At 32.6% G+C, this 20,705-nt stretch overlaps 4 protein-coding genes across 16 annotated transcripts in view; 1 reads left to right on the plus strand and 3 right to left on the minus strand.

Moving 5' to 3' along the window:
• The window catches only part of LOC136773252 (peroxisomal leader peptide-processing protease), a 32,834-nt gene extending 29,962 nt beyond the window's left edge, over positions 1 to 2,872 (minus strand). Inside the window, exon 1 of one of the 2 annotated variants that reach the window (XM_066726769.1) lies at positions 2,518 to 2,872. The gene's annotated coding sequence lies outside the window, so the exon portion shown is untranslated. Of the gene's footprint in view, positions 1 to 1,169 lie in introns of both variants that reach the window. The other variant, XM_066726768.1, reaches the window with a different exon arrangement.
• A 168-nt stretch (positions 2,873 to 3,040) lies between these two features.
• LOC136773245 (klaroid protein-like) lies at positions 3,041 to 11,716 on the minus strand. Of its 8 annotated transcripts, none has more exons than XM_066726753.1 (14): positions 10,418 to 10,671; positions 9,511 to 9,710; positions 9,080 to 9,439; positions 8,765 to 8,990; positions 8,559 to 8,701; positions 8,280 to 8,476; positions 8,031 to 8,216; positions 6,416 to 6,618; positions 6,261 to 6,335; positions 6,026 to 6,188; positions 5,864 to 5,962; positions 5,441 to 5,727; positions 5,258 to 5,350; positions 3,041 to 5,197 (listed from the first exon to the last, which is right to left on the minus strand). In XM_066726753.1, exons 2-14 carry the CDS (start codon positions 9,702 to 9,704, stop codon positions 5,084 to 5,086), a joined length of 2,340 nt encoding a protein of 779 aa, XP_066582850.1. In that variant the 5' UTR covers positions 9,705 to 9,710; positions 10,418 to 10,671; the 3' UTR covers positions 3,041 to 5,083. The 8 variants fall into 8 exon arrangements, 6 of the variants coding, with proteins under 6 accessions (XP_066582850.1, XP_066582848.1, XP_066582849.1 ...); XR_010822586.1 differs by having other exon boundaries at positions 3,042 to 4,015; positions 4,901 to 5,197; positions 5,864 to 6,188; XR_010822585.1 differs by having other exon boundaries at positions 3,042 to 4,835; positions 4,901 to 5,197; positions 5,864 to 6,188.
• On the plus strand, positions 11,106 to 17,168 carry LOC136773244 (zinc finger protein 814-like). The gene is made up of 3 exons (XM_066726746.1): positions 11,106 to 12,016; positions 12,139 to 12,502; positions 12,593 to 17,168. The coding sequence occupies exons 1-3, from the start codon at positions 11,846 to 11,848 to the stop codon at positions 15,964 to 15,966; spliced, it is 3,909 nt and encodes a 1,302-aa protein (XP_066582843.1). The 5' UTR covers positions 11,106 to 11,845; the 3' UTR covers positions 15,967 to 17,168.
• LOC136773251 (transmembrane protein 209) lies at positions 17,169 to 20,702 on the minus strand. 5 transcript variants are annotated; one of them, XM_066726765.1, is made up of 9 exons: positions 20,262 to 20,702; positions 19,696 to 20,184; positions 19,457 to 19,582; positions 19,094 to 19,395; positions 18,689 to 19,012; positions 18,483 to 18,616; positions 17,811 to 18,137; positions 17,529 to 17,750; positions 17,169 to 17,460 (listed from the first exon to the last, which is right to left on the minus strand). In XM_066726765.1, exons 2-9 carry the CDS (start codon positions 19,740 to 19,742, stop codon positions 17,326 to 17,328), a joined length of 1,617 nt encoding a protein of 538 aa, XP_066582862.1. In that variant the 5' UTR covers positions 19,743 to 20,184; positions 20,262 to 20,702; the 3' UTR covers positions 17,169 to 17,325. The 5 variants fall into 5 exon arrangements, with proteins under 5 accessions (XP_066582862.1, XP_066582861.1, XP_066582863.1 ...); XM_066726764.1 differs by having other exon boundaries at positions 19,696 to 20,193; XM_066726766.1 differs by having other exon boundaries at positions 19,696 to 20,003; positions 20,262 to 20,381.
• Positions 20,703 to 20,705: the final 3 nt, after the last annotated feature.

A 20,705-nucleotide genomic window follows, 5' to 3' on the forward strand; every position in this document is an offset into this window, starting at 1 on the left:
TGGCAACGTTGGACTGGATGGTTGTCATTTGGTTATGTGTGCGTGAATATCCATGAGTTCTCTTACTCCGAATTTTGAATTTTTGGCGGCGACCGTAATCTTTGACGACGTCGTTTTTAATAGAATTAAATTTTTGTAAAATAAATGTAGACAAAAAACGTGTCAACGTATTTCACGATAATTATCGAATATATTATTATTTAATTTAGGAAGATAGAGTTGTCATTTAAATTGAATAGACTAAAATGTTACACATCTTTAAAATACAAGTATCTACAGAGATTCCATGATCATATTTATTCAGGTTTGAATGTTATAAAACACTCAAACCTGAATAAATATGATCATGGAATCTCTGTAGATACTTGTATTTTAAAGATGTGTAACATTTTAGTCTATTCAATTTAAATGACAACTCTATCTTCCTAAATTAAATAATAATATATTCGATAATTATCGTGAAATACGTTGACACGTTTTTTGTCTACATTTATTTTACAAAAATTTAATTCTATTAAAAACGACGTCGTCAAAGATTACGGTCGCCGCCAAAAATTCAAAATTCGGAGTAAGAGAACTCATGGATATTCACGCACACATAACCAAATGACAACCATCCAGTCCAACGTTGCCAGCTTCTCGATTTTAGACATTCAGACGATTTAATCAATAATTTGTAATACCGCCTTCTCACCAATGTGAAGTTAGCGTTTTTAGGCGATAATCTTATTAGGTCATATTATTATTAGGTCATATTCTCTACTACCGATTTGTCAGAAAAGCTATGCTGTTTTACCGACCGGGTCAACCGTATTAAAGACATGTTCAGGAGTAGCAGTTACAATGAAGCATGTCAAAAGTTTGAGGAGTTGCCGGGAATAATTTGTAAGGATTTTTATTAATGAACAATGGATCTTTGTGGGCTACCAAACTTATTTAATAAAAATTCGAAAATTTGGGATTTTTGGGTAGCGGGGCTCTTATCAGTGTCAGGCATGTACAAAAATCTGTATCTATCGATCTTACGATTGTTATAAATTTCTTGTGTATATACGGTGTTGATTAGGGCTTTGTCACTGCTGTAAATATAAACTGCAATCCCTTAAAGTTTTTACATGTGTCACTCATATACCTTGTATATCATCAAGTACTTATAGTAAAATAATCACCTGAATCGTTCTTTAAGAGGAAGATTCTCTCACGTTTAAGCACTCGTAAAGAAAAATGTGTAACTGCTAAATAACAAGGTGTTTCATATTTCAACGTAAACAAATATATCGCTATTTGATAAAAATCAATTAACGACAGTGAAGCATACGATTTTACAGATACACTATCTGTTGACTGTTAGACGGAATAAGAAAGGTACTTTCCGTGCCAATGAGAATCTTCTACTCATGCGCATTTCGCACGGCTCTCGTATATTTCATAACTCCTTCCTTAAGGCATATGTGTACCACGTGACTAAAAAATTCATTTATTGTCAAAATAACAATCCAATAGAACTGCATATCATTAGTGATTATTCTTCAATTATTTACTGTGGTAAATGTCGTATGTATCAATTTGATAATTATACTGCTCCCTGATAGTACACTACGGGAAATTGATTCCTGTATGGTTCAGTTAAAACTTCACTCCTCGCATTTTAGACCAATTGAAACATACACTGTGTCAAATTGATTCGTGGGCATTTCAGCTACATTCACTCCGTACTTCTCTGGCCTATCTATACTTCTGCAGCAATTTCCTCTTCCGTTTTTAGTATTGTCAATTGTGCCCGATTGGTCGTACAGCATACAGGCCAAAATAGAATGGAGTAAATTTATCTGAAATGCCTACGAATCAATTATTTACAGTATACTAGAATAAAACTTACTATTAGTAGCTTTCATTTTAACCAAAGTCTCAGTTAAATCTCAGTTAAGCGACTTAGTTATGTATATAGTTGAAGCTACATAAACTACTAAGCCGAGCCGCTCAACTGAGATTTAACTCCGACTTTGGTTGAAAGAAAAGCAACTATTATAAGTCTGTTTCTTTCACTGCACTGCTGCACCATGCTGCACTATAGTGCAATAAATTAGTCTAGTCAGAGTGAGAAAATATGTGCTTGTCTTATTTCAAGCAATTGCACCAGTCGTAGTGCAACGAAAACAAACATTTATCCATATATTCATGCTCTAGTGTACTTTCAGTGATAGGCCATTTTTTCACAAAATCCAATCGCGCTGCTTCAGTGAAGCTCATACTGGCCACAACCGCAAAACACAAGTCAAGACTTCCCACACTTTTTGACGTCATCATTTTTAGCTAGTGTAGCTATTAAAGAGGTCATCCACTCTCTATCTCTCAATGTATTTTTAATATACAATACATGTATACATAAAGTATATGTATGGATTTATTTACTATTCTCCCACAGCACATCGCATATATATATGTAAGAAAACAATATAACCAAACTTTGACACATTAACAAAAGTAAATATACTTATTACATATTATTATACTTACTCAATAATTACTAAGGAGAACTCTGCGGGATGTTATAAAACACTTTTTATGAACTAGTAGTTCTTATTCGACGTTAGTCGTATTAAATTTTGCGGGAAAGTCTTGCGCAAGCGTTTATGGAAAATTTATGACTATACCATGGAAGCGGATCAGATGATCACACATAAACAGTGTGAACTGGTGTGAACCAGAGACAAACCTTAAAACAAATGACAACTCACTTAATATTTTTTTTCTCTTTGACGTGTAAAAAGTAGTAAAAACTTTATTTTAACTTAGGAGAGAAACATTTGCTGATTCACCTTAAAGTTGCAGCACAGATTAAAAAATCTTTAAAAAAAATATAGCTTTTCTAGCACCATCTAGTATGAGTGGTACGCCATTAATACCGCGAGATTTAAAACGATAAAAACTTCATTTTTTGTCGCATTATAGTGACTATCGGTTGAACGATATGATCCAATATATAAGATAAAACACTATTATTAATAATATTATTTGACATATATTTTTATTATTTTATTCACAAACTTAAAATACTAATTGTAGTGTTTAGGCATATAAATATTACAAGACTAAAATATTTTCACATTTTGTAAAAAAAAGATTATGCACGATGAAAGAAATATTGAGAAATTCTTTCATATAAACATTTAACCCTTTGCAAAGAGTTTTCTTGAATTTTTCCAACTGATCAAAATACTCTAGCATTTCCGTGATGTATACACAACGGCTGAATATTGTACCAGCAGGGTTAACTAAGTTATTAAAATTATAATTATTTTCTTGTGAATTAGGCTATATACTCAAAGTTGTTATAATAAATTTTTCACAATAAATGTAAAGAATTTATCCAAATTCATACATCAATCCCTTAAATTGATCAAACTCTTTACACACAGAGATATTAAGTTATCCTCCAATGTATCAGAATTAAAAATTGAATGTATATAAATCTTATATTATCATAGCCATAAGATTCACAAACTCCACGGAAGAACAAGCCCTGACCATTTATTGAGATGTATTATTCAAAGTATACTTTGTTTAACAGAGAAAAGAGAGATTTTTAATTTCTCAGCCCCTGAATTCATAATCTTAACAACAATTATCGCTATCGTTAACAAGAAAATCGATATAGACTGCGTTCGTTCATATACTGCTAGTACGGAAAACCTATATTTTACATAACATACTTTGTAGAGTTTTATTAGTCGCAGATAAACGAATGCAGTCATAAGGTCTGTTCTCGTTGCCTACACTTTTTACACTTTGTGCACTTTTTAGGGTGTCAACTTAAACAATGGACAAAGACAGAAATACGGAAAGTGTAGAACGTGTTAAAAGTGTAGGCCAATGAGAACAGACCTATAGTGTATATTTCATTATTTATTTAATAGTATTTATCATGAACTGCGGTTAGCGATATCGAAAATTGTCAATAAAAATTAAAGCATAGCCATACAGAAATCTGGTCCTCCTATGTCCCGAGTATAATCTACAATATAGAAGTCACTTTATAATATAATGAAAGAAATATCCTCTATTCACTCAGCCAAATTCACAATAAAATAACTACAAATAAGCTTCAACTAAAAGAAATCTTATTTAAGCATTTGTACTGTCTTGTTAATGTAAATTACATAGTTTCTTAGCTTTGGGTAACCTTCGGAGGATCAGTCTTGCGCATACCATTACTACCAAAATAAATTTTTTATTAACAATTGCTCGAGCACAATTATTCTTAAAGCACTCTACAAAAATACTTCTAATCACTTTGATCAAAAAACTGTTGCGTTAGTTCAAGCTTAAATAGATAATTCAATATCTTTAAATTTTGTGTAAATAGTTCCATATATGAAACCAATTGCATTTAATTGATTATCGACAACTATACAAAGTGTAATTGAATCTTAATCAAACTTTAAAATCGTAGAAGATACATGTTTCTATCACTTTTATAAATTAATAAATGATCGGAAAACGTCATATTATAATTATAAGAACATAAACTATCAAATTTGTCGAGTGATAGTGTTAATTTGTGCTTTTCAATTTTTGTTTAATTGAAAAATTGATTTAAATGAAATTTCAATTACTTCCATCTAAAAATCTGAGAAAACAAAATTTTAACAATTTTTCGCCGTAATTTTCTCTTTTAAAATAACACTCTTTTTACGTCCCTATATAACTTGATTTGGCATTTCTTTTACACTTTGTATTGGATTGTCTGGAAATAGATCACTACATATGAATGAGATTTTTATTTTGTAATAAGCAGAATTATATAAATTTGCAAGTTACGGGTGTAAGTTTTGCTGTAAGCAAATTATGTTCGATTATTGGCAGTTGTAATAAATAATATTTGTGCTTCTCTGCTTACTTTGCTTAGAGATGAAGTTATACAAAAATATTTTGATGTTGCACTATTAATTTTGTATAGTTAACAATTTGCTTGAAGGCACATCCTATTTTCGATAGAAAAACATCCATTATATCGTGTTTGATATCCTTATGTCTTATTTTTCCAAATCCGCTCCGGTATTTACAGCTAGTCCTATAATCTTCACTTTGGCTGACCGTGCACACGGAATCGGTACAAACACGTATATTCCAATTGACCATGATTGCTGTGTATCCTTAGCTCCACATACTCATAGGGCGATGTAATTTGTGCATTCTGCAAACCAATCCGATTTGATTATGATCAGTTGGTTTTATTCGTAAAAGAAGAACTTACTTGAACAGGAAAGTATTGTAAGCTTTCGTCTGAATCTTGAAATTCGTAATCACCAAGAAGAACAGGATTCGGATCATTTTCACTGCTGAACGCCTATGGAAAAATTATTTACCATTAAAAAACAATTTAAAATTAACATTTTTATTTGTTTATTACAGAAAAAATAAATAGCCCCTTATTTACCCAGACATTAAATTTTTTTGGTGCGCTTCCCATCTCTCTATTGGGTAATATTAATTTGGATGCGTGTTCAAGAGTAAACCCAGTGATCATAACAAAAGTTCTTAATTTAATCAATAAGTGTCCAGGAAAATTTTGGAATGCCCAACATACGCCAGGTTGAATGGGATTCCCTTGTATCACTGTTCGTGGATTAACACCTTCGTGAGATAACGTAAAACCCAAAATCTGAATAGCCTTGGATTTCGCGTCATATTTTTGTGTGCATCGTGTGCTAATAATTTGACCACCTATGAAACAAATATTTAATATAAATAGTTCGACTTATACAAATACTTTGTTCTTAAGTGATTTGTTGCAATCTAAACTTTTACAACACTCTGCATACATATATTTATGTAAATTTATATAATATATAAAAATAACCTGCTGATTCTAATGCATAATCTACTAATCCTGTTTTGTCCGCATCATATATTTTGATCATCTCTCTTATTATTTTTCGTATGTTTTCCTCATACACATCTGAAGAAGGATTCAAAGATGGATTTATAATCTGTACCGGACCTTTCTGTATATTTAGCTTACTAATAATTTCATGTAGCTCTTCCTTAGAGACAGTAGACCTAAGATAACCCGTTAATATACTATTCATGCGTTCTTCCATCTGTTCTATTAACAAATGCTCTGCTTTTGAGTTGCAACAAGATTTAAATGATTCAATTTGTTTTTCAATGGCTAGAAGATGCTCCTTAGAAAACAAAAGATAACAGAAATTTAGATAAAAATTAAAGTAAATCATTTTCTTCCTTATAATACTTACGTCTTGGAATTTTGAGACATCATTCCTTGTGTTTTGCAGCTCTCTTAAAGTTTGGGCATACTCAGACAAATAAGCCTAAAAATTTAACTAATTACTAAACATTTATTCAGACATACGATTCTATCCTGATAAATAGCTACATAAATAATACTTACATTAGTATTTCCGTTTGAAGCTTCTAATTTTTCCATTCTTACTTGTAAAGCATTTATGGCTGCCCAAATATTGTCATTTTTGTTAGAATTATCTTCCACATTACTTTCATAATAATTAAATAAAATATCAGATCTACTGGAAGATTCACCAATATTTCTTTGCATAGACAATAGAGATGGAATATACATCATGCCTATATATCCTAGAATAAAGTTTTATATACATTAGTATTTATAAATTCACTATGCAAGTACATCTCATTTTTATTGCTCTAGCAAAAAGAAATACATATTATTTATTTACTTTAATTATTTAATACCGAGTTATACATTTTATTTAATGACTCTATGTTAAAAAACTAAAAATATGACGCATGTACATTAGAATAAGAAAAATATCATTTTTGTTAGATTGATCATTTTACTTGGTACATTATAGTAAATGAGAGAAGGATAGACGAAGAGACTCACCTTCAGATGACAATAGCTCTTATTGCTCTTGTTCCTGAAGTAAAACTAACTGTAGTTAAATATCATCTGTTGATTTATCTTCCTTTCTATCCTTCTCCCATTTCAAAAATTTATTTTAAGTATTATGCGTGACACCAGGACGATATCTCATTCTAACGGATTATTATAATTGTGAATTGTTTTTTTCCCACCCATATATCCTCTATCATTTTAGTATGAACGTGTTTTTGTGAGTGATCAAACAAAAACTGATAATTAATAATAATTTTTTGAAAAAAGGAACTCACTTGTTTCACTACAATTAGTATCTATAAGTACATTAATCATACGGTAAGACACAAGCAACTTATACATTAGTTCTACATATTTCGTAATGACACTCTTAACCTCGTGTGTACGCAAATATATATTATTAAAAAATATTTACTAGTATACATTCTATGAATAAAATTTTTGTTAATTAAAGCAAACAAAATAACAACAAAAAAATAGATTACTTTCTCACAATCAATTAACAATGACTAGTGATTTATGGGATAAAGTTATGTAGGGAAAACGAATTATATATCTTTGTCTTTGAAACTAAAAACCCTGACAAAAAATAGATTCTGCCTACATTTGTTGGTATTTGGTTTAAAATTAAAATATAAAAAAATATAATAATAATTAGGGCCTAATCTAATCTGAAGTTACAATTAATCACCATGGTAAGTTTAAGCCACTAGTGGGCACATTGGGCAAAGACACGTTCACACTAGGTAAGAATGAATAAGAATAATTTCGAAGATTAGCAATACACTTCGTGAATGACTCGTATTGAAAAGAAGCTAATTTTGCAGTATCGTTAAAGATGCGATAAGTCGTCTCAGTGACACCATACTGAACATTGTTCAGATACTCCAGACAGGTATAGGAATGCTTTTGAATGACGAAAGCTCCTGAAACAAAAAAAATATAAAGGCCAGGATAGGTTTGCCTGCCTTCTTTCAGTAGCTCCACAAATGATTTTTGATGAACAAAATAAATGTAAAATGCATAAGTGTAATTAATGTAAAGTTAATTTTTCCTGTGTCCAGAAGCAATGTTATAGTAAAAGACTTATCAACAAATGATCTATGAAAGAAGTAAACAATTCTTAGCTTACCTGTGAGGAGAAAGAGAGGCAATAATATTATCCAGAAAAGCTTTACCCATTTGCTCTTGGTTTCACTCCTGAGCCTCGAAAGTTGACTGAGGGCCCAAGAATCCAATAACATTATATAAACCAAAAGCAAATAAATATAATGAAACCAGCGATGGATAAATTTCCATATTTTACTCAATTTGGATTCTGAAATTTAAAGAGACTAGTAGTAATGACATAATTAATTTATATTAATATAATCTGTATAACCTTTATTTTGATAGTAGGCATAATTAGATGAAGATATGTTATTATTTCCATTTTGAAATTTTATAAATTTAGGAAAATTACAACACCATGTCATAGTAGTCTTTGTAATATTGCTCAACAGCTGTGTAATTTTCCATTTCCCATTATAATTAGTAGCATTAACAGATATTGCTCCATCCAATTCAGTATCAGAATCACTATAAAAGTAGAAATTAAAATTAATACCTGAAGATACTTAGTACTTTTACAAAAGAAGAAAAAATGTTTTGCTCTGCATACCTTAAAGCAGTAGATGATTTTCTAATATGTGTGTAAGTTATTTTTCTCTGGCTGCAGTAATTTTCCACATGTTTTGATTTGAATATCAAAGATTTTGAATCACTGCTATACATTTTTAGATTTGGCAATGAATCTCCTAAAGCCTGTATATATAGATATTAAATATAGGTTAAGAAAAATAAAAATAAAATAAAGTAAATACTTACAGTACACATTTCATAGTGACTCTTATCATTACCAATATCCACAATATCCCCTACCACAGACTGACTTAAGTTTTGGTAACTTGTTGATGTTTCTTCATCAGTAATACTGCTACAGTTTGAATGTATCGAAGGTCGTGACATATTTGGCATTGCCAGTATACCAGGTGCTACTTCATAACGACTTTGAGATACTGGGGAATATGTGTAATCTGTTTTTGGAAAAACACTGGAAATATAAAATAACAAATTGAGGAAAAAAGTTGTGTCAAAGTGACAGAAATATAATAAACTACTAATGTATATGAAAGTACTTACTTCCACCATTCTCCAGCTTTTCTATAAAACTCGACTACAGAGGCTGGATCAGTTGATGAAACTTGATTTTTATCACCATTGTTCATTAAACAATCACTGACAAGTAAATTCTGCTTCTTACCAAGTTTAGTTCTCTGCTCAGATTGTTCATTTAATGTATTATCTCTAATTTCGCTCTGCCCATTAACAAATGTTTGTCTTTTGGCTTTTTGTCTCTCCGACCTTCTCTCCACCCTTCTTGTAGATGAACTGGAGCTGTCTGATTTCCTACTATGCGTGTCCAATTCAGCTATTGCTTCCTCAGTTTTCTCTTCTATAATGGCTTTATTTTTCTCTTTTGATTTAAGTGTACTTCCAGGCCTGAAAGAAAGAAAAATAAAAATGGATTAAATATTCAATAACTCTCATAAATATATTGTGTGTAAACTTACAATGATCTTGAACCAGATCTCCTACTGCTTGTAACCTCCCCTGGTGTATGTGATCTTTCCCGACTTCTATGCCTTAAATCATAATGATGTTCAACAGCTTCTGGATCTAGAAAGGCTTGACTTAAAACCATAGGTGTCTGAGATCTTGATCTGCTTCTATTTCTAAGTTCATAATGGTGCTGCTCATTATCCATTATGTGCTGTCAAATAAAAGTTATTTAAAACACATAATAATGCACAAATAATTACATGATTCTAGTCATGTCTTGTTCAATATTGCGGACAACAGAAATTATAATTGATTTAAAAATATTTATCTCCTCAAAACGCGCGGTTACATTAATTTCTAAGTCTTACAGAGCTTAAATATCTCTGGCTTGAATCTTTAACTCTGGTTTTTATTAGGCCTCTTCTGACTACCCCTTGGCTTGTTCTATTTTATTGCATGCAGCCAAAAGCCATAACCTCATCCAAGACCCCACTCCGTCCACGCCACATATAAATACATTATAAAAAAAAAGTTAGAGGAAGCAGCCGAATCTGTGAGATTACTAAATTCTAAAATATAGTCTGGCATGTTAAACTATTTTACATAATTTTCGTGTTTAACCTTGCTTTTAGGTATATTTTTTAATATTTCCGAAAACTTAAACCAATGCGCAGACGAATTTAATTTCGAAATTACTTTTAAATTATTAATAAAAAAATGTATATGTACAAATTTTTTCTTTTATTGAAGAATTTACAAATTGGTACGTTCTCCGGAATATGCAATTTTTATTCACCTACACCTTTCACACCACACGCTTGATATTGAAGATACAAAATTTTATCATTTAAATGCAAACTAGACACAACTGCAATTCTTGAGCTGTCCAAATGAAATCTCTATTAATAGAAAACTTACCGAATTTATTTTAGAAGTGAAGAATTAATTTGATTAATTCTCTAAGCGGCTATTCCCACATGCACTGGCACTATAATTCGTATCTTGCTGAGAACTGTGTGATTCTTTGCATTTAGCTACTAAACCGCAATGCACTATAAAAGAAAAAATTTATACATATTAATATTTTTAATGTTTTCAAAGTATTAGAAACTATGCCGTAGTTGTAGTGTAAATGATGCGTATGTATATTGTGTAGAAAACGAAAAATAGTTATGCGTGCGCATTTACGATGATTCACGAATTATATGTATACATATGTAGCATAAACATCTACACTACACAGTAGTACTACAGAGTGTACATTATTACACACACACATAATGCAACAATTCTGGCTTTTGAACAGAGCCACCATTGAGAAAAGCGCATCACAATTTCATAACAAACAGCTAATAGCCAGCACACAAAATAAAAAAATTACAAAGAAAATGAAAGAGAGAGAGAGAGAGAGAGAGAGAGGCAAAGAGAAAATGATAAATTATTAAATATTGCTTTAAAATACACATTTTAGCCTATACGCTTTTTTTTTAAGAGTCATTGTTACGAAAAATTATTTTCAATTGATTTAAAAAATATGTGTAATCTATTTATTATTTTATGAGTTTTATGAGTAATACATTACATATTTACATATATATTATATTTTAACAGCGCACACAACGGCAGACAGCGACAACTATATGCCGACAGCGTGCAACATACTCTAAATTTAAGGAAAGTAAAAGTGAACTAAAGAAAATAAGAAAATTAAAAGGAACAATATAGGAACATGTAGTTGTACTGATTACATTTGCACATACCACATAACGTAGTAGTGATAACGCGATAGTATAATAGGTATATAAGTAAAAATTAAAGGTAGTTAGGCCGGAGGGCCGGAGAGAAGAGACGAATGATAGGATACCGTGAATGGCGTGAATTCTTTGACTGTATATGATGTATGTATACTACAGTTACTATACAGAGACTACACTAAGTAATAAAATAGAGTTTAGTGCCATCGTATAACAAGACTTTGAAAGATCATCCTAATATGCATGGTTAGCTGTAAGCATTTGTTGGGTAGGAAGGATATTAGATTGGAAAGAACAAAAAATACATTATAGAGACAGCTATTAGGCCAGCAGGCGACGGACGAATTGCTAAGGAACTACAAGCAAAAGCAAAGGCAATAAGACAATCCAGTTTAATCCTCAGGAGTGCCCGGGTATAAAAGAACCAAGAACAGTCTCTGCCCTTACTGCATGTAGCCTGATTCTGTGATAAGAACTGAGTGGAAGCAGTGGAGCTGAGAGGAACTGACGGGGGGAATAAGCGCGTCTTAATACAATTGGATCCAATCTATCCCAAAACTTCCACAACCTGCAGTTCACCACCAAATAGAACATGGACGCCGTTCAAATAAATACGTCTGATCCGTCAGAGAACGAAGATATTGACTCTGACGTGGAAATATGTCGTGTTTGTTTATCGGAAAACTTAGTCACCCGTGATCTCTTTTTAGAAAATGAGGTTACATCCCTCTCGGCCAAAGCAATGAGTTTTGCTAATGTAAAGGTTAGATACGTAATTTTCAGGTTATGATAAAGCTTAGTGTATCTATATATTCATTTGTTTTTATTACATATGTAATCTTTAAATTTATTATTTGATCATATTAAAGCATTAATCATTTATAGATGATGCCAGGTGATGGTTTGCCAGCTAGAGTATGCTGTGTCTGTGCAGATAAGCTGGAATCAGCATATGAATTTAAATTGCAAGTCGAACAGGCGGACAGTATGCTGAGGGAAAAGTTTGACACCTTGACTATTAAGGAAGAAATGTTTTTTAACGAAGTTGAAGTTAGACTGGAGGCAGAAAGACATGAAAACTTGGCAGAAATCCATGTGAGCTCTCAATTTGAAACAAATGAAGATTTGGAACAACAAACTGTTATTCATACTGATATTCTGGATGAAAAGTCATCGGCTTTGAAAGACAAACTGGCATTGCTTGAAGTTGAAAAATTTGCTAATCAAAATCAAGAAAATTTAGTGGAAGGTACTTATTTAATTACTAAAAAGAATTAATAGTATTTCAATTTTTTCATTTTTCTTTCTGTCATTAAACAAAACATATTTATTAATTTAGGTCAAGAGAGCATAGAATTATTGGAACAGCAAGCTTCAGAATCATTGACAAATGATAACTCGGATTCTACAGGTGCTATTGAAGATTCAACAGTTCAGCAAACTATTAGTACTGTAGAAAGCGAAGATTGCACAAATGATAATCATCTTGTTGTAAGCACAGATGCGATACCGGCAGAGGAACATGACTATATTTTGCACCAAGGTAATATCGATGATATAGAGCATCGACTTCTCCCTAAAGAAAGCATCTCTTGTGACCAACAAACAGAAAGATGCACAGACTTATTAGAATCCTTGCCTGTTGAAAACAATAAACTGAATAATGTGACAATTAAATATGAGGAACATGTAACTGAGGAAGAAGAGACAGTAACTCAAGAATGTCAGATTCAAAATGAAGCAAGAAGAAGTAAAAGAAAAGCGACGCGCCGAATACTTTCGAATAATCGAAATTCCGATGAGGAAAGCTATTTTGAAAATTTAAATTTAAGTTCCCGATTGAGGAAAGTTCAGCAAATGGATAAGTCTGAAAAAATCTTATTTATGTGCTATCTTTGCGACAAACAATTTTTATCTAAGAACGTTTTGAAAGAGCACATGCATTCTCACGAGGAAGTGAGACAAACACTATCCTTAAAGAAAACACCTGAAAAACTTCAAAAGTCGGGAAGCCCTTCTTCAAAAATGCCACCGTCCGGAAAAAAAGCGAATAAGTGTCCTTATTGTGGGAAGGAATATCTTTATATAATATCATTCAATAAACATATTAAACAGCATGAAAGAGAGAAGGATGATCCGACAGACCCTTCGTTCATCGCACATGAAGACAACTCTGATTGTGAGAATGTTGAAGGCTCGCAAAATTCCGATGAAGAATGCAGAAAAAGAAAATGTTTTCGAAGAATGGATGACGAAGGAGATGGTAAAGATGAGAATGAGAAGGAAAGAGCGAAACGGTTGTGCAAAAGTAAAGAAAATAGCGAGGAATTTGCTTGCGAGAAATGTTTGGAAAAATTCCCTACCAAGCGAGCTTTGCAAAAACACTCGTATAACCATGTATCTTTAACGTGTAACGTTTGTGGAGAAGAATTCAATACTCTGGAAAAATTGCGCAATCATCGAACGAAGCATGTGGTAGAAGGTGTACTGACGGAGCAAGATTTAGAGGAAAACGTTGGAAACGTTATTGACAGGATCATGGCGGACAACGAAGACGGAGATGGCTATGGAGATGAAAATGATGGCTGTCACGATTATGGCGATGACGACCGAAACAGTGATGATGAGAATGATGCAGTGAAAAGAGAAGAGAGTGACAATGAAACTGTTCCAGAAGACAACGACCGCACGCAAAAGAATTTGAAATGTCCAGAGTGTTTCATGGTATTTTTCAATAAGAAATCTCTATCTCGCCATATGGAGACGCATATTGGGACTAAATATATTTGTAAGATTTGTAATCAAGTTTTCAGAAGAAAGGATCAGTTACGAAAACACGATGAACAGCATGGAAAGATTAAATCTTACAAATGTACGCAATGCAATAAGACCTTCGGCAACGAGCTGACTCTACGGAACCATTTGATAGCTACCAATCATAAAACATTTTTGCATGGTCAAGAATACGATCCAAATAAGCGTATCAAACGTGTAGCTGCCAAAGCAGCCCAAAAAATTATTGATAAAATTACAACTGAAGACGGCCTGGAGGATTACGATGAAGTCAATGATCCTGATGATTCTAATGATTATGATACCAATTATATTCGTAAGAAAGAGAGTTTGTCAAAGAGACATAGTTATAAAAAGGAATTGGAATGTGCTACGTGCAACAAGCGATGTAATTCGAAGCAGTCGTTGACTAGACATATGGAGGAACACGTGAAGGATGAAAAAATGGAAAAGGATAAGGCTAAAAGAGCGGATAAGAGGGACAGTAGGTTGTGTGGGACTGGAAGCGAAGCAGCTGGCAATGGACACGATGATGATGATGACGACGATGATAATTCAGATTTTGCCAGTGGTCTGGATTGGCCAATCGACAATCACGAATGTCCCACTTGCAAGAAACGATATAGCACCAAAAAATCTCTGCTAAGGCATCAGCTACTGCACGAGGAGCCCAACTTTGAATGCGACATCTGCAATGTGAAATTTTACCGTAAAGATAAGCTTAAAGCTCATTACGATAAATGCTCTGAGAGGAATCCTGATCAAGTTAGAAAGTGCAATATTTGTGGAGATAGCTTTGAGAACAATGAGATGCTACGGGAACACAGGTCGAAACACGTGACCGATGGTATCTTAACAGAGGAAGATCTAAGAGATATTGAACCACGTCCGGACGAGAAGAAGCTAGGCGTGAAGACAATGCGTAGACGAAGAACTGACATAGTCGGTTTGGAGTGTACAGAATGTAATAAGCAATACACATCTAGGAAAGGTCTTTTGCGTCATATACAAGTCCATGAAGGTAAGAAATATCTCTGCGACATATGCCCAAAGAAATTCTACAGAAGGGAACATTTAAAGATTCATGTAGCTAAGCACAATATGATCAAACCATATAAATGTACGCGATGCACCAAACGCTTTATCAAAGAAGAACAATTAACGAATCATCTTTCGAAGCATGATAGAAGCTTTAAGAAAAACAAAGAAACAGATACTGTTAAAAGATTTCTTTGTGAAATTTGCTCCAAGAGTTTCACCCAGTCGACTACGTTAATCGCTCATCTTAGAGCCCACAACGGTATAAAGCCATACGTATGCGAAGTTTGCTCGAGGCCCTTTACGACCAATGCTTACTTAAAGATGCATATGAGAACACACACGCAGGAGAGGCCCTATATCTGTCAATATTGCTCGAGAGCATTCGCTAGGGCTGACACCTTGGCAAATCACTTAACCTCCCACACTGGAGAGGCCAAGTATCACTGCAAGTATTGCCCAAAGAATTTCCGTCGATTAAAGTCTCTAAAAGAGCACGTTTTTATTCACACTGGTCAAAGACCGTACGCTTGTCCAACCTGCGACCGTAGATTTAACAACAATGGGAGTCGTTACGCCCACAGTAAAAGATGTAAGCAAAATTTCTTGCAAAATCAAAATCGTACACAAACACTGGCCCAAACTCAACAGCCACCTAACCAGCAAAGAGTGCATCAGACACTTACGCAAACGCAACTGGTTAAAGCTCAGAATATCAAAACTATTACTATTGCCAGACAAGCCGAGCCGGTTACAGCGCAGCAAGTCATGCAACATCAGGAAATTTTAATGCCACTGATCCTACCACTGACAGTAACCTTAACCGACGTCGGCGAAGAAGTCATATTACCTGAGGGTACAAAAATATTCACCACTTCTTAAGTCTCCATCTATTCATCAGTAAGTTGTATCTATAAGGGTGATTTTCTTAATTATGTAATTTAATTACGAGTATATATTGAAGTTACTTACGCTTTAATGCTCCTTTCTTTCATTTCCTCTCCTTTTACTTTACTCCCTAACTTTCCAGAAATGAAAACAAATTAATCGTTCCTCATCTTTTCATTCCATTCCATTTTTTATCTGGCTACATTTTACAATTAAACTATAATATATTAGATTTATTACGAGAGCTTTGACTTTGGAATGAAAAGATCATATTCTGTAAAATAAGATAATCCTGTTTAATTAAATCAATTGTGTATAATGTACGTTAAATTGGGACTATTATTTTTACATGGTGACGGAAAGATGTATAATTTGTACATGGTAATATTAATAGGACCGGGTCGTGTGATGATACCTTGACACTTAGTAAGCACCTTCTTAGGTCAGGGTATATAATAATTATTATTTACAATGTATAAACGGTGAAGTGAAACATTTCTTATTGTTTTGTGCACACACTGTCGACCTGGTAATTGTTTACTTTTGTTATTGTTCCTTATTGAAAATTTTGTAAATAATGTCTTCAATCGAGAAACGTTGGCATATACTTTAATGAACGACCGGAAAAAAGCAAATAGATGTCGTATTATAATTACTTCAAAATAATTATTTGTTCATTAACCACATTAATTTTTCTTCTCAAAATAATCATATATGCTTTACTAATATAGATTATTTTTCCTTATTACAAGGGGAAATGATAATTTCTCATAAAACTATTTATCAAATTGTAAATTATGTATTAAAAATAACAATAATTATTATGCCGAAAACAGGGGGTTCTTTGGCAAGAACATACTTTTTGTGTTTTTCATCTTTAATAATTAGTATGTAGAATTAAGATTTATGGATATGTCAAAGAATTTTTTGTAATTTTATCAAAAAGAAGTAATATATATGAATAATAATAAAATACGCGTATATATGTACATATATATTTTATAAATACAATATACTTTAATGACTCGACCCCGCTTAATATAAATTTGTTTTCGAAAAAAATATCGCAATGTGTATTTTATAAGAACAAATTATATCGATATAAGAAAAATACTTATATTAATTGCGGATCGCAATCTCAGTTTTCCTTGTACATAGCCATAACTATACGAATAAAAAGTTCGTAGTATTGAAAACGTCTTGTTTATTAAAGTACCTTTATGTAATTGAATGAATCTGCTGAATAACTGGTTCATCCGACTTATTTATAAAATTATATATTTAGTAAATTACAAACTTCATCCAATAAGTACAAGTAAGGTTTGATCAAGCAATAATTTAAACTCCATAATCTTATTTTCCTCCGTCTATAACCCATAGAATGTTCACACCCGACGTTCCCAGGTTAACACGTCCCAGCATACCATGATGTTGAGTTTTTACGATATACAAAAATAATAAAAGTATGTGGAATAGATTATTTCTACCCTAAAATAAATAAATAAATTTATTGTACGCAAAATAATAATATTTATTCAATTTTAACAAGCACTTACTCTTGGAGTCTCTTCATAATCCGAAAGCAACGAATCACAGGACAAAGCTAAACTATAATGTGGTGGATTTGTTGTTTGGCAAACTATAATTGGCCCTTTAGTTTTCGGTAATTCTGTGCCAGATCTAGCTATATATCTCGATGTAAATGGTCGCGCGTCTGGCTTATCAAGAGGAGCTTCCAATTGTGTATCCATATACGTTGATACGAGGTGCATTATTATCTTTGAAAATAAAATAAATCAGTATTGTTGCGACAAAGTAAAAATTAAAAAAGTTCTTACAGCAGAATCAGTAGGCAGGCTTGAATCCCACTCTTTGCCATTATAAGACCCTCCACTATTCCATTTGAATTCGCTCATAGATCCTCCTCTCGCAAGAACTTTTATTCTTTTGACTAGGTAATCCTGATTATTAGAAAGTTCTAAAAATGGCACTAATATAGGAAGCGTTGGAATTGCGGGAACCAGCGATGGGGCCTGAGCCAGTTTCCTCAGTCTATCTAAGCCCACATTCCCTGGCTGAGAATCACTCAAGCCATGTCTAACCAAAGCCGAACATATGTTGTCTATCTCATTCGCTACTCGTTCAACTACAGTTTTACTTATCCACTGAAATTATACATTTTTTTGTACAGGGTCTTTCTCTAATAGTGGCATATGATGGCTGATTTTATATTATTTGATTATAGTATTCAGATATTTTACATTGTTTGATTTATGATTAAATGTAATAATCGAGATTAGATAAAGATAATGATAGTTAAAATGAACATTGAAAGTTATTAAACTAGAAGGATGAAAAGTTAGCGCTTTAGGGTTCAATTAAACAGAATAAAAGAAAGTGTTATATTTAAATAAACTAAATTCTATGTGTCAGCATTACAGAAAAATCTTGAATGAATAGAAAATAGCAACTAATTCATAATTATGAAAATGGCAGTTACTTTTTCTTACCATTCTCAAATTGGCAGTCCACTGATTAACTTTGCCAGAATCAATTCTATATTTTCTCCATACATCAGGCACTCCAAAGGTTCCTCTGGGAGAGCTGCCTTCCTCAACTCCAGGACTTATAGATTTAGACTTATCTGCATAAATTATAGATCTTTTTAGAAGTTAAATCTTATGAAGAGAAAACAATTTTATCATATAGAAGTTACCAATAGTAGGTGAAAGCTGATAAGCACATCTTCTTAATAGTGGGGACACTTCATTAGGGCTTCTAATAGCAGGATGCGACCAAAATGAACTCAAAAGATTCGAAGGTTGATCAATATTTGTAGAATTTACAGATCTCCTATCTCTTTGAGCAACTTCCTTCAAATAATTTTGTAGTTCTGCTTCATCTTCAATTAAGTCATCACTGGTCAGACTTCCATTCATAGATGCATTGAAAGATTTATTAACAGAACTATTTGGGCTAACTGTAGTTTTATGAGATGGGCTCCCATACTTATTGAATGAATGTGAAGTGGAGTACTCTTCTAAAAATTGAACATGAAATCATTAAGAAAATTCATCATTTATAACTAATTAATAGATCTTTCTATACATCAGGACCATACTGCTTTCATTTATATCAGAAGATTCCAATGGTATCAATCTTCTACTAAGATTAATGCAAGAAAGATTAAAGGTTGGGGTAGAATCAGTAGTATTCTGAGCTGGTACTTCTTCATTTTTGAATAAAGGATCATCCTCAGAAATACCCAACAGTTTTCTTTGCCTAGGACTAAGGATAATCGGTTGAAGGCTCAGAGTAGAAATAGTGTACTGTGATAAATGATAGATTGAGTTTAAAGCAAATATTGATACCAAGAACCATTCCACCCAACAAAATGGTTTATAAGCAGATCCACCATAAAATCTGTAATTTTGTTTAATTTATATTTGGGTTTAATACTAATAGTCTTAAACACAATACTTACATGTCAAAAAGAATAACACCAAATAAGGTAGTATTGATAAAAAACCAAGTAATGCTATTTCTTGCTTTAGTTTGTTTTTGCTTTATATTAAGCATTTGTTGCACCTGAGGCTTAGGTGTTAATACTCTATAATAAAATTGGAAAAAATATATGATCTTATTAATAACTTTTTTAATTGCTAAGCTAAACAACTGAATCTCTAACCTCTAAATTAAAATAAAGAAGTTATTATTACCTACCTGGCATTTGGTGAAATATGGCGCATAGGAGAATGAAAGTCTCCCATTTCTTTTAATTATTAATTTAATGAAAAGATAGTATTTATAGATTATTCTTCCAATTATATTTAATGTGTTAATAGTTTACTAATAATATCTCCGATATTACAACTTATAAACACAATATTAACACGAAAAATTTGGTAAGTATTATACATTCTCAATTGAACTTCAGTACTCCATTACTACTTCGCGTATTTCATCCATTTGGTATTTAGTCAGTATCCAGATTCCAGGGTATTTAGCCAGTATTAAGTCTTTCTTTCTACCTATATTCTTAGAAAAGATTTCACCTTTCGGATGATCTTCCAGTTAGGTACCATTCAGTCAATCATACACTCACACAGCGGTACACATAACAATCGCTTTACCCTAGAAGTCCCAGAACCGGTAGAACCTTACAACACAACCTCCAATTCTGACTTTTACACTTTCTAGACGTTATAGGCTCTACAAATTCTATATAATAACTACAATGAACTTACAGTCTGTTTACAGTGAAACATGCATAAAACTAGCAATCTTACGTATCTTACGCGCCATACAAAATCCATCCAAACGTAATTAATGGTTTAGTTTTTAAAACAGTTGTGTTGAAAGTTTTGATAGAACATGCACCATGATGACCGGCGACCTGCGACAGTGCAGCAGCGTGATGAACCGATGGTAAACGCGATAAATGCTTTATCTACTTCTGATTTTTAGATGAAGAAGAAAGAGGCATACAATCGACATTACAGAATAATTTCATCTGGTATCTAGACTTTCATAGAAAACGTTATTTGAAAATTTTATTGTTTTATCCAAAAGAAACTTAAAATTCTGAGGATTTGAATGCTGCTGCCGAAAGTAAAATCGGTCTTCGTATGTATATCATTGTTTTGATAATAATGAAGATTTCAGGTGAGCCATATTCTGTAAGGTAAGTATATGCTCTGCTATACGCCTTCCCCTTAAGCCTAATATAATGT

The sequence above is a fragment of the Prorops nasuta genome, unplaced genomic scaffold (assembly GCF_024137725.1).
Source record: "Prorops nasuta isolate Cenicafe-Biocafe unplaced genomic scaffold, Cenicafe_Pnas_1.2 PNAS00005, whole genome shotgun sequence".
In the NCBI taxonomy this organism is placed as follows: domain Eukaryota; kingdom Metazoa; phylum Arthropoda; class Insecta; order Hymenoptera; family Bethylidae; genus Prorops; species Prorops nasuta.

Coding starts and splice junctions, on each gene's coding strand:
- LOC136773245 (XM_066726751.1), bottom strand. CDS start 9,704: ATGGATAATGAGCAGCACCATTATGAACTTAGAAATAGAAGCAGATCA. Junction 8,991..9,079: donor AAAGCTGGAGAATGGTGGAA/GTAAGTACTTTC, acceptor TTATATTTCCAG/TGTTTTTCCAAAAACAGATT. Junction 5,198..5,257: donor TACAATACTTTCCTGTTCAA/GTAAGTTCTTCT, acceptor ATTGGTTTGCAG/AATGCACAAATTACATCGCC.
- LOC136773244 (XM_066726746.1), top strand. CDS start 11,846: ATGGACGCCGTTCAAATAAATACGTCTGATCCGTCAGAGAACGAAGAT. Junction 12,017..12,138: donor TGAGTTTTGCTAATGTAAAG/GTTAGATACGTA, acceptor AATCATTTATAG/ATGATGCCAGGTGATGGTTT. Junction 12,503..12,592: donor TCAAGAAAATTTAGTGGAAG/GTACTTATTTAA, acceptor TTATTAATTTAG/GTCAAGAGAGCATAGAATTA.
- LOC136773251 (XM_066726765.1), bottom strand. CDS start 19,742: ATGGGAGACTTTCATTCTCCTATGCGCCATATTTCACCAAATGCCAG. Junction 19,396..19,456: donor GGTGTTATTCTTTTTGACAT/GTAAGTATTGTG, acceptor ACAAAATTACAG/ATTTTATGGTGGATCTGCTT. Junction 19,013..19,093: donor TTCTGATATAAATGAAAGCA/GTATGGTCCTGA, acceptor TTCAATTTTTAG/AAGAGTACTCCACTTCACAT.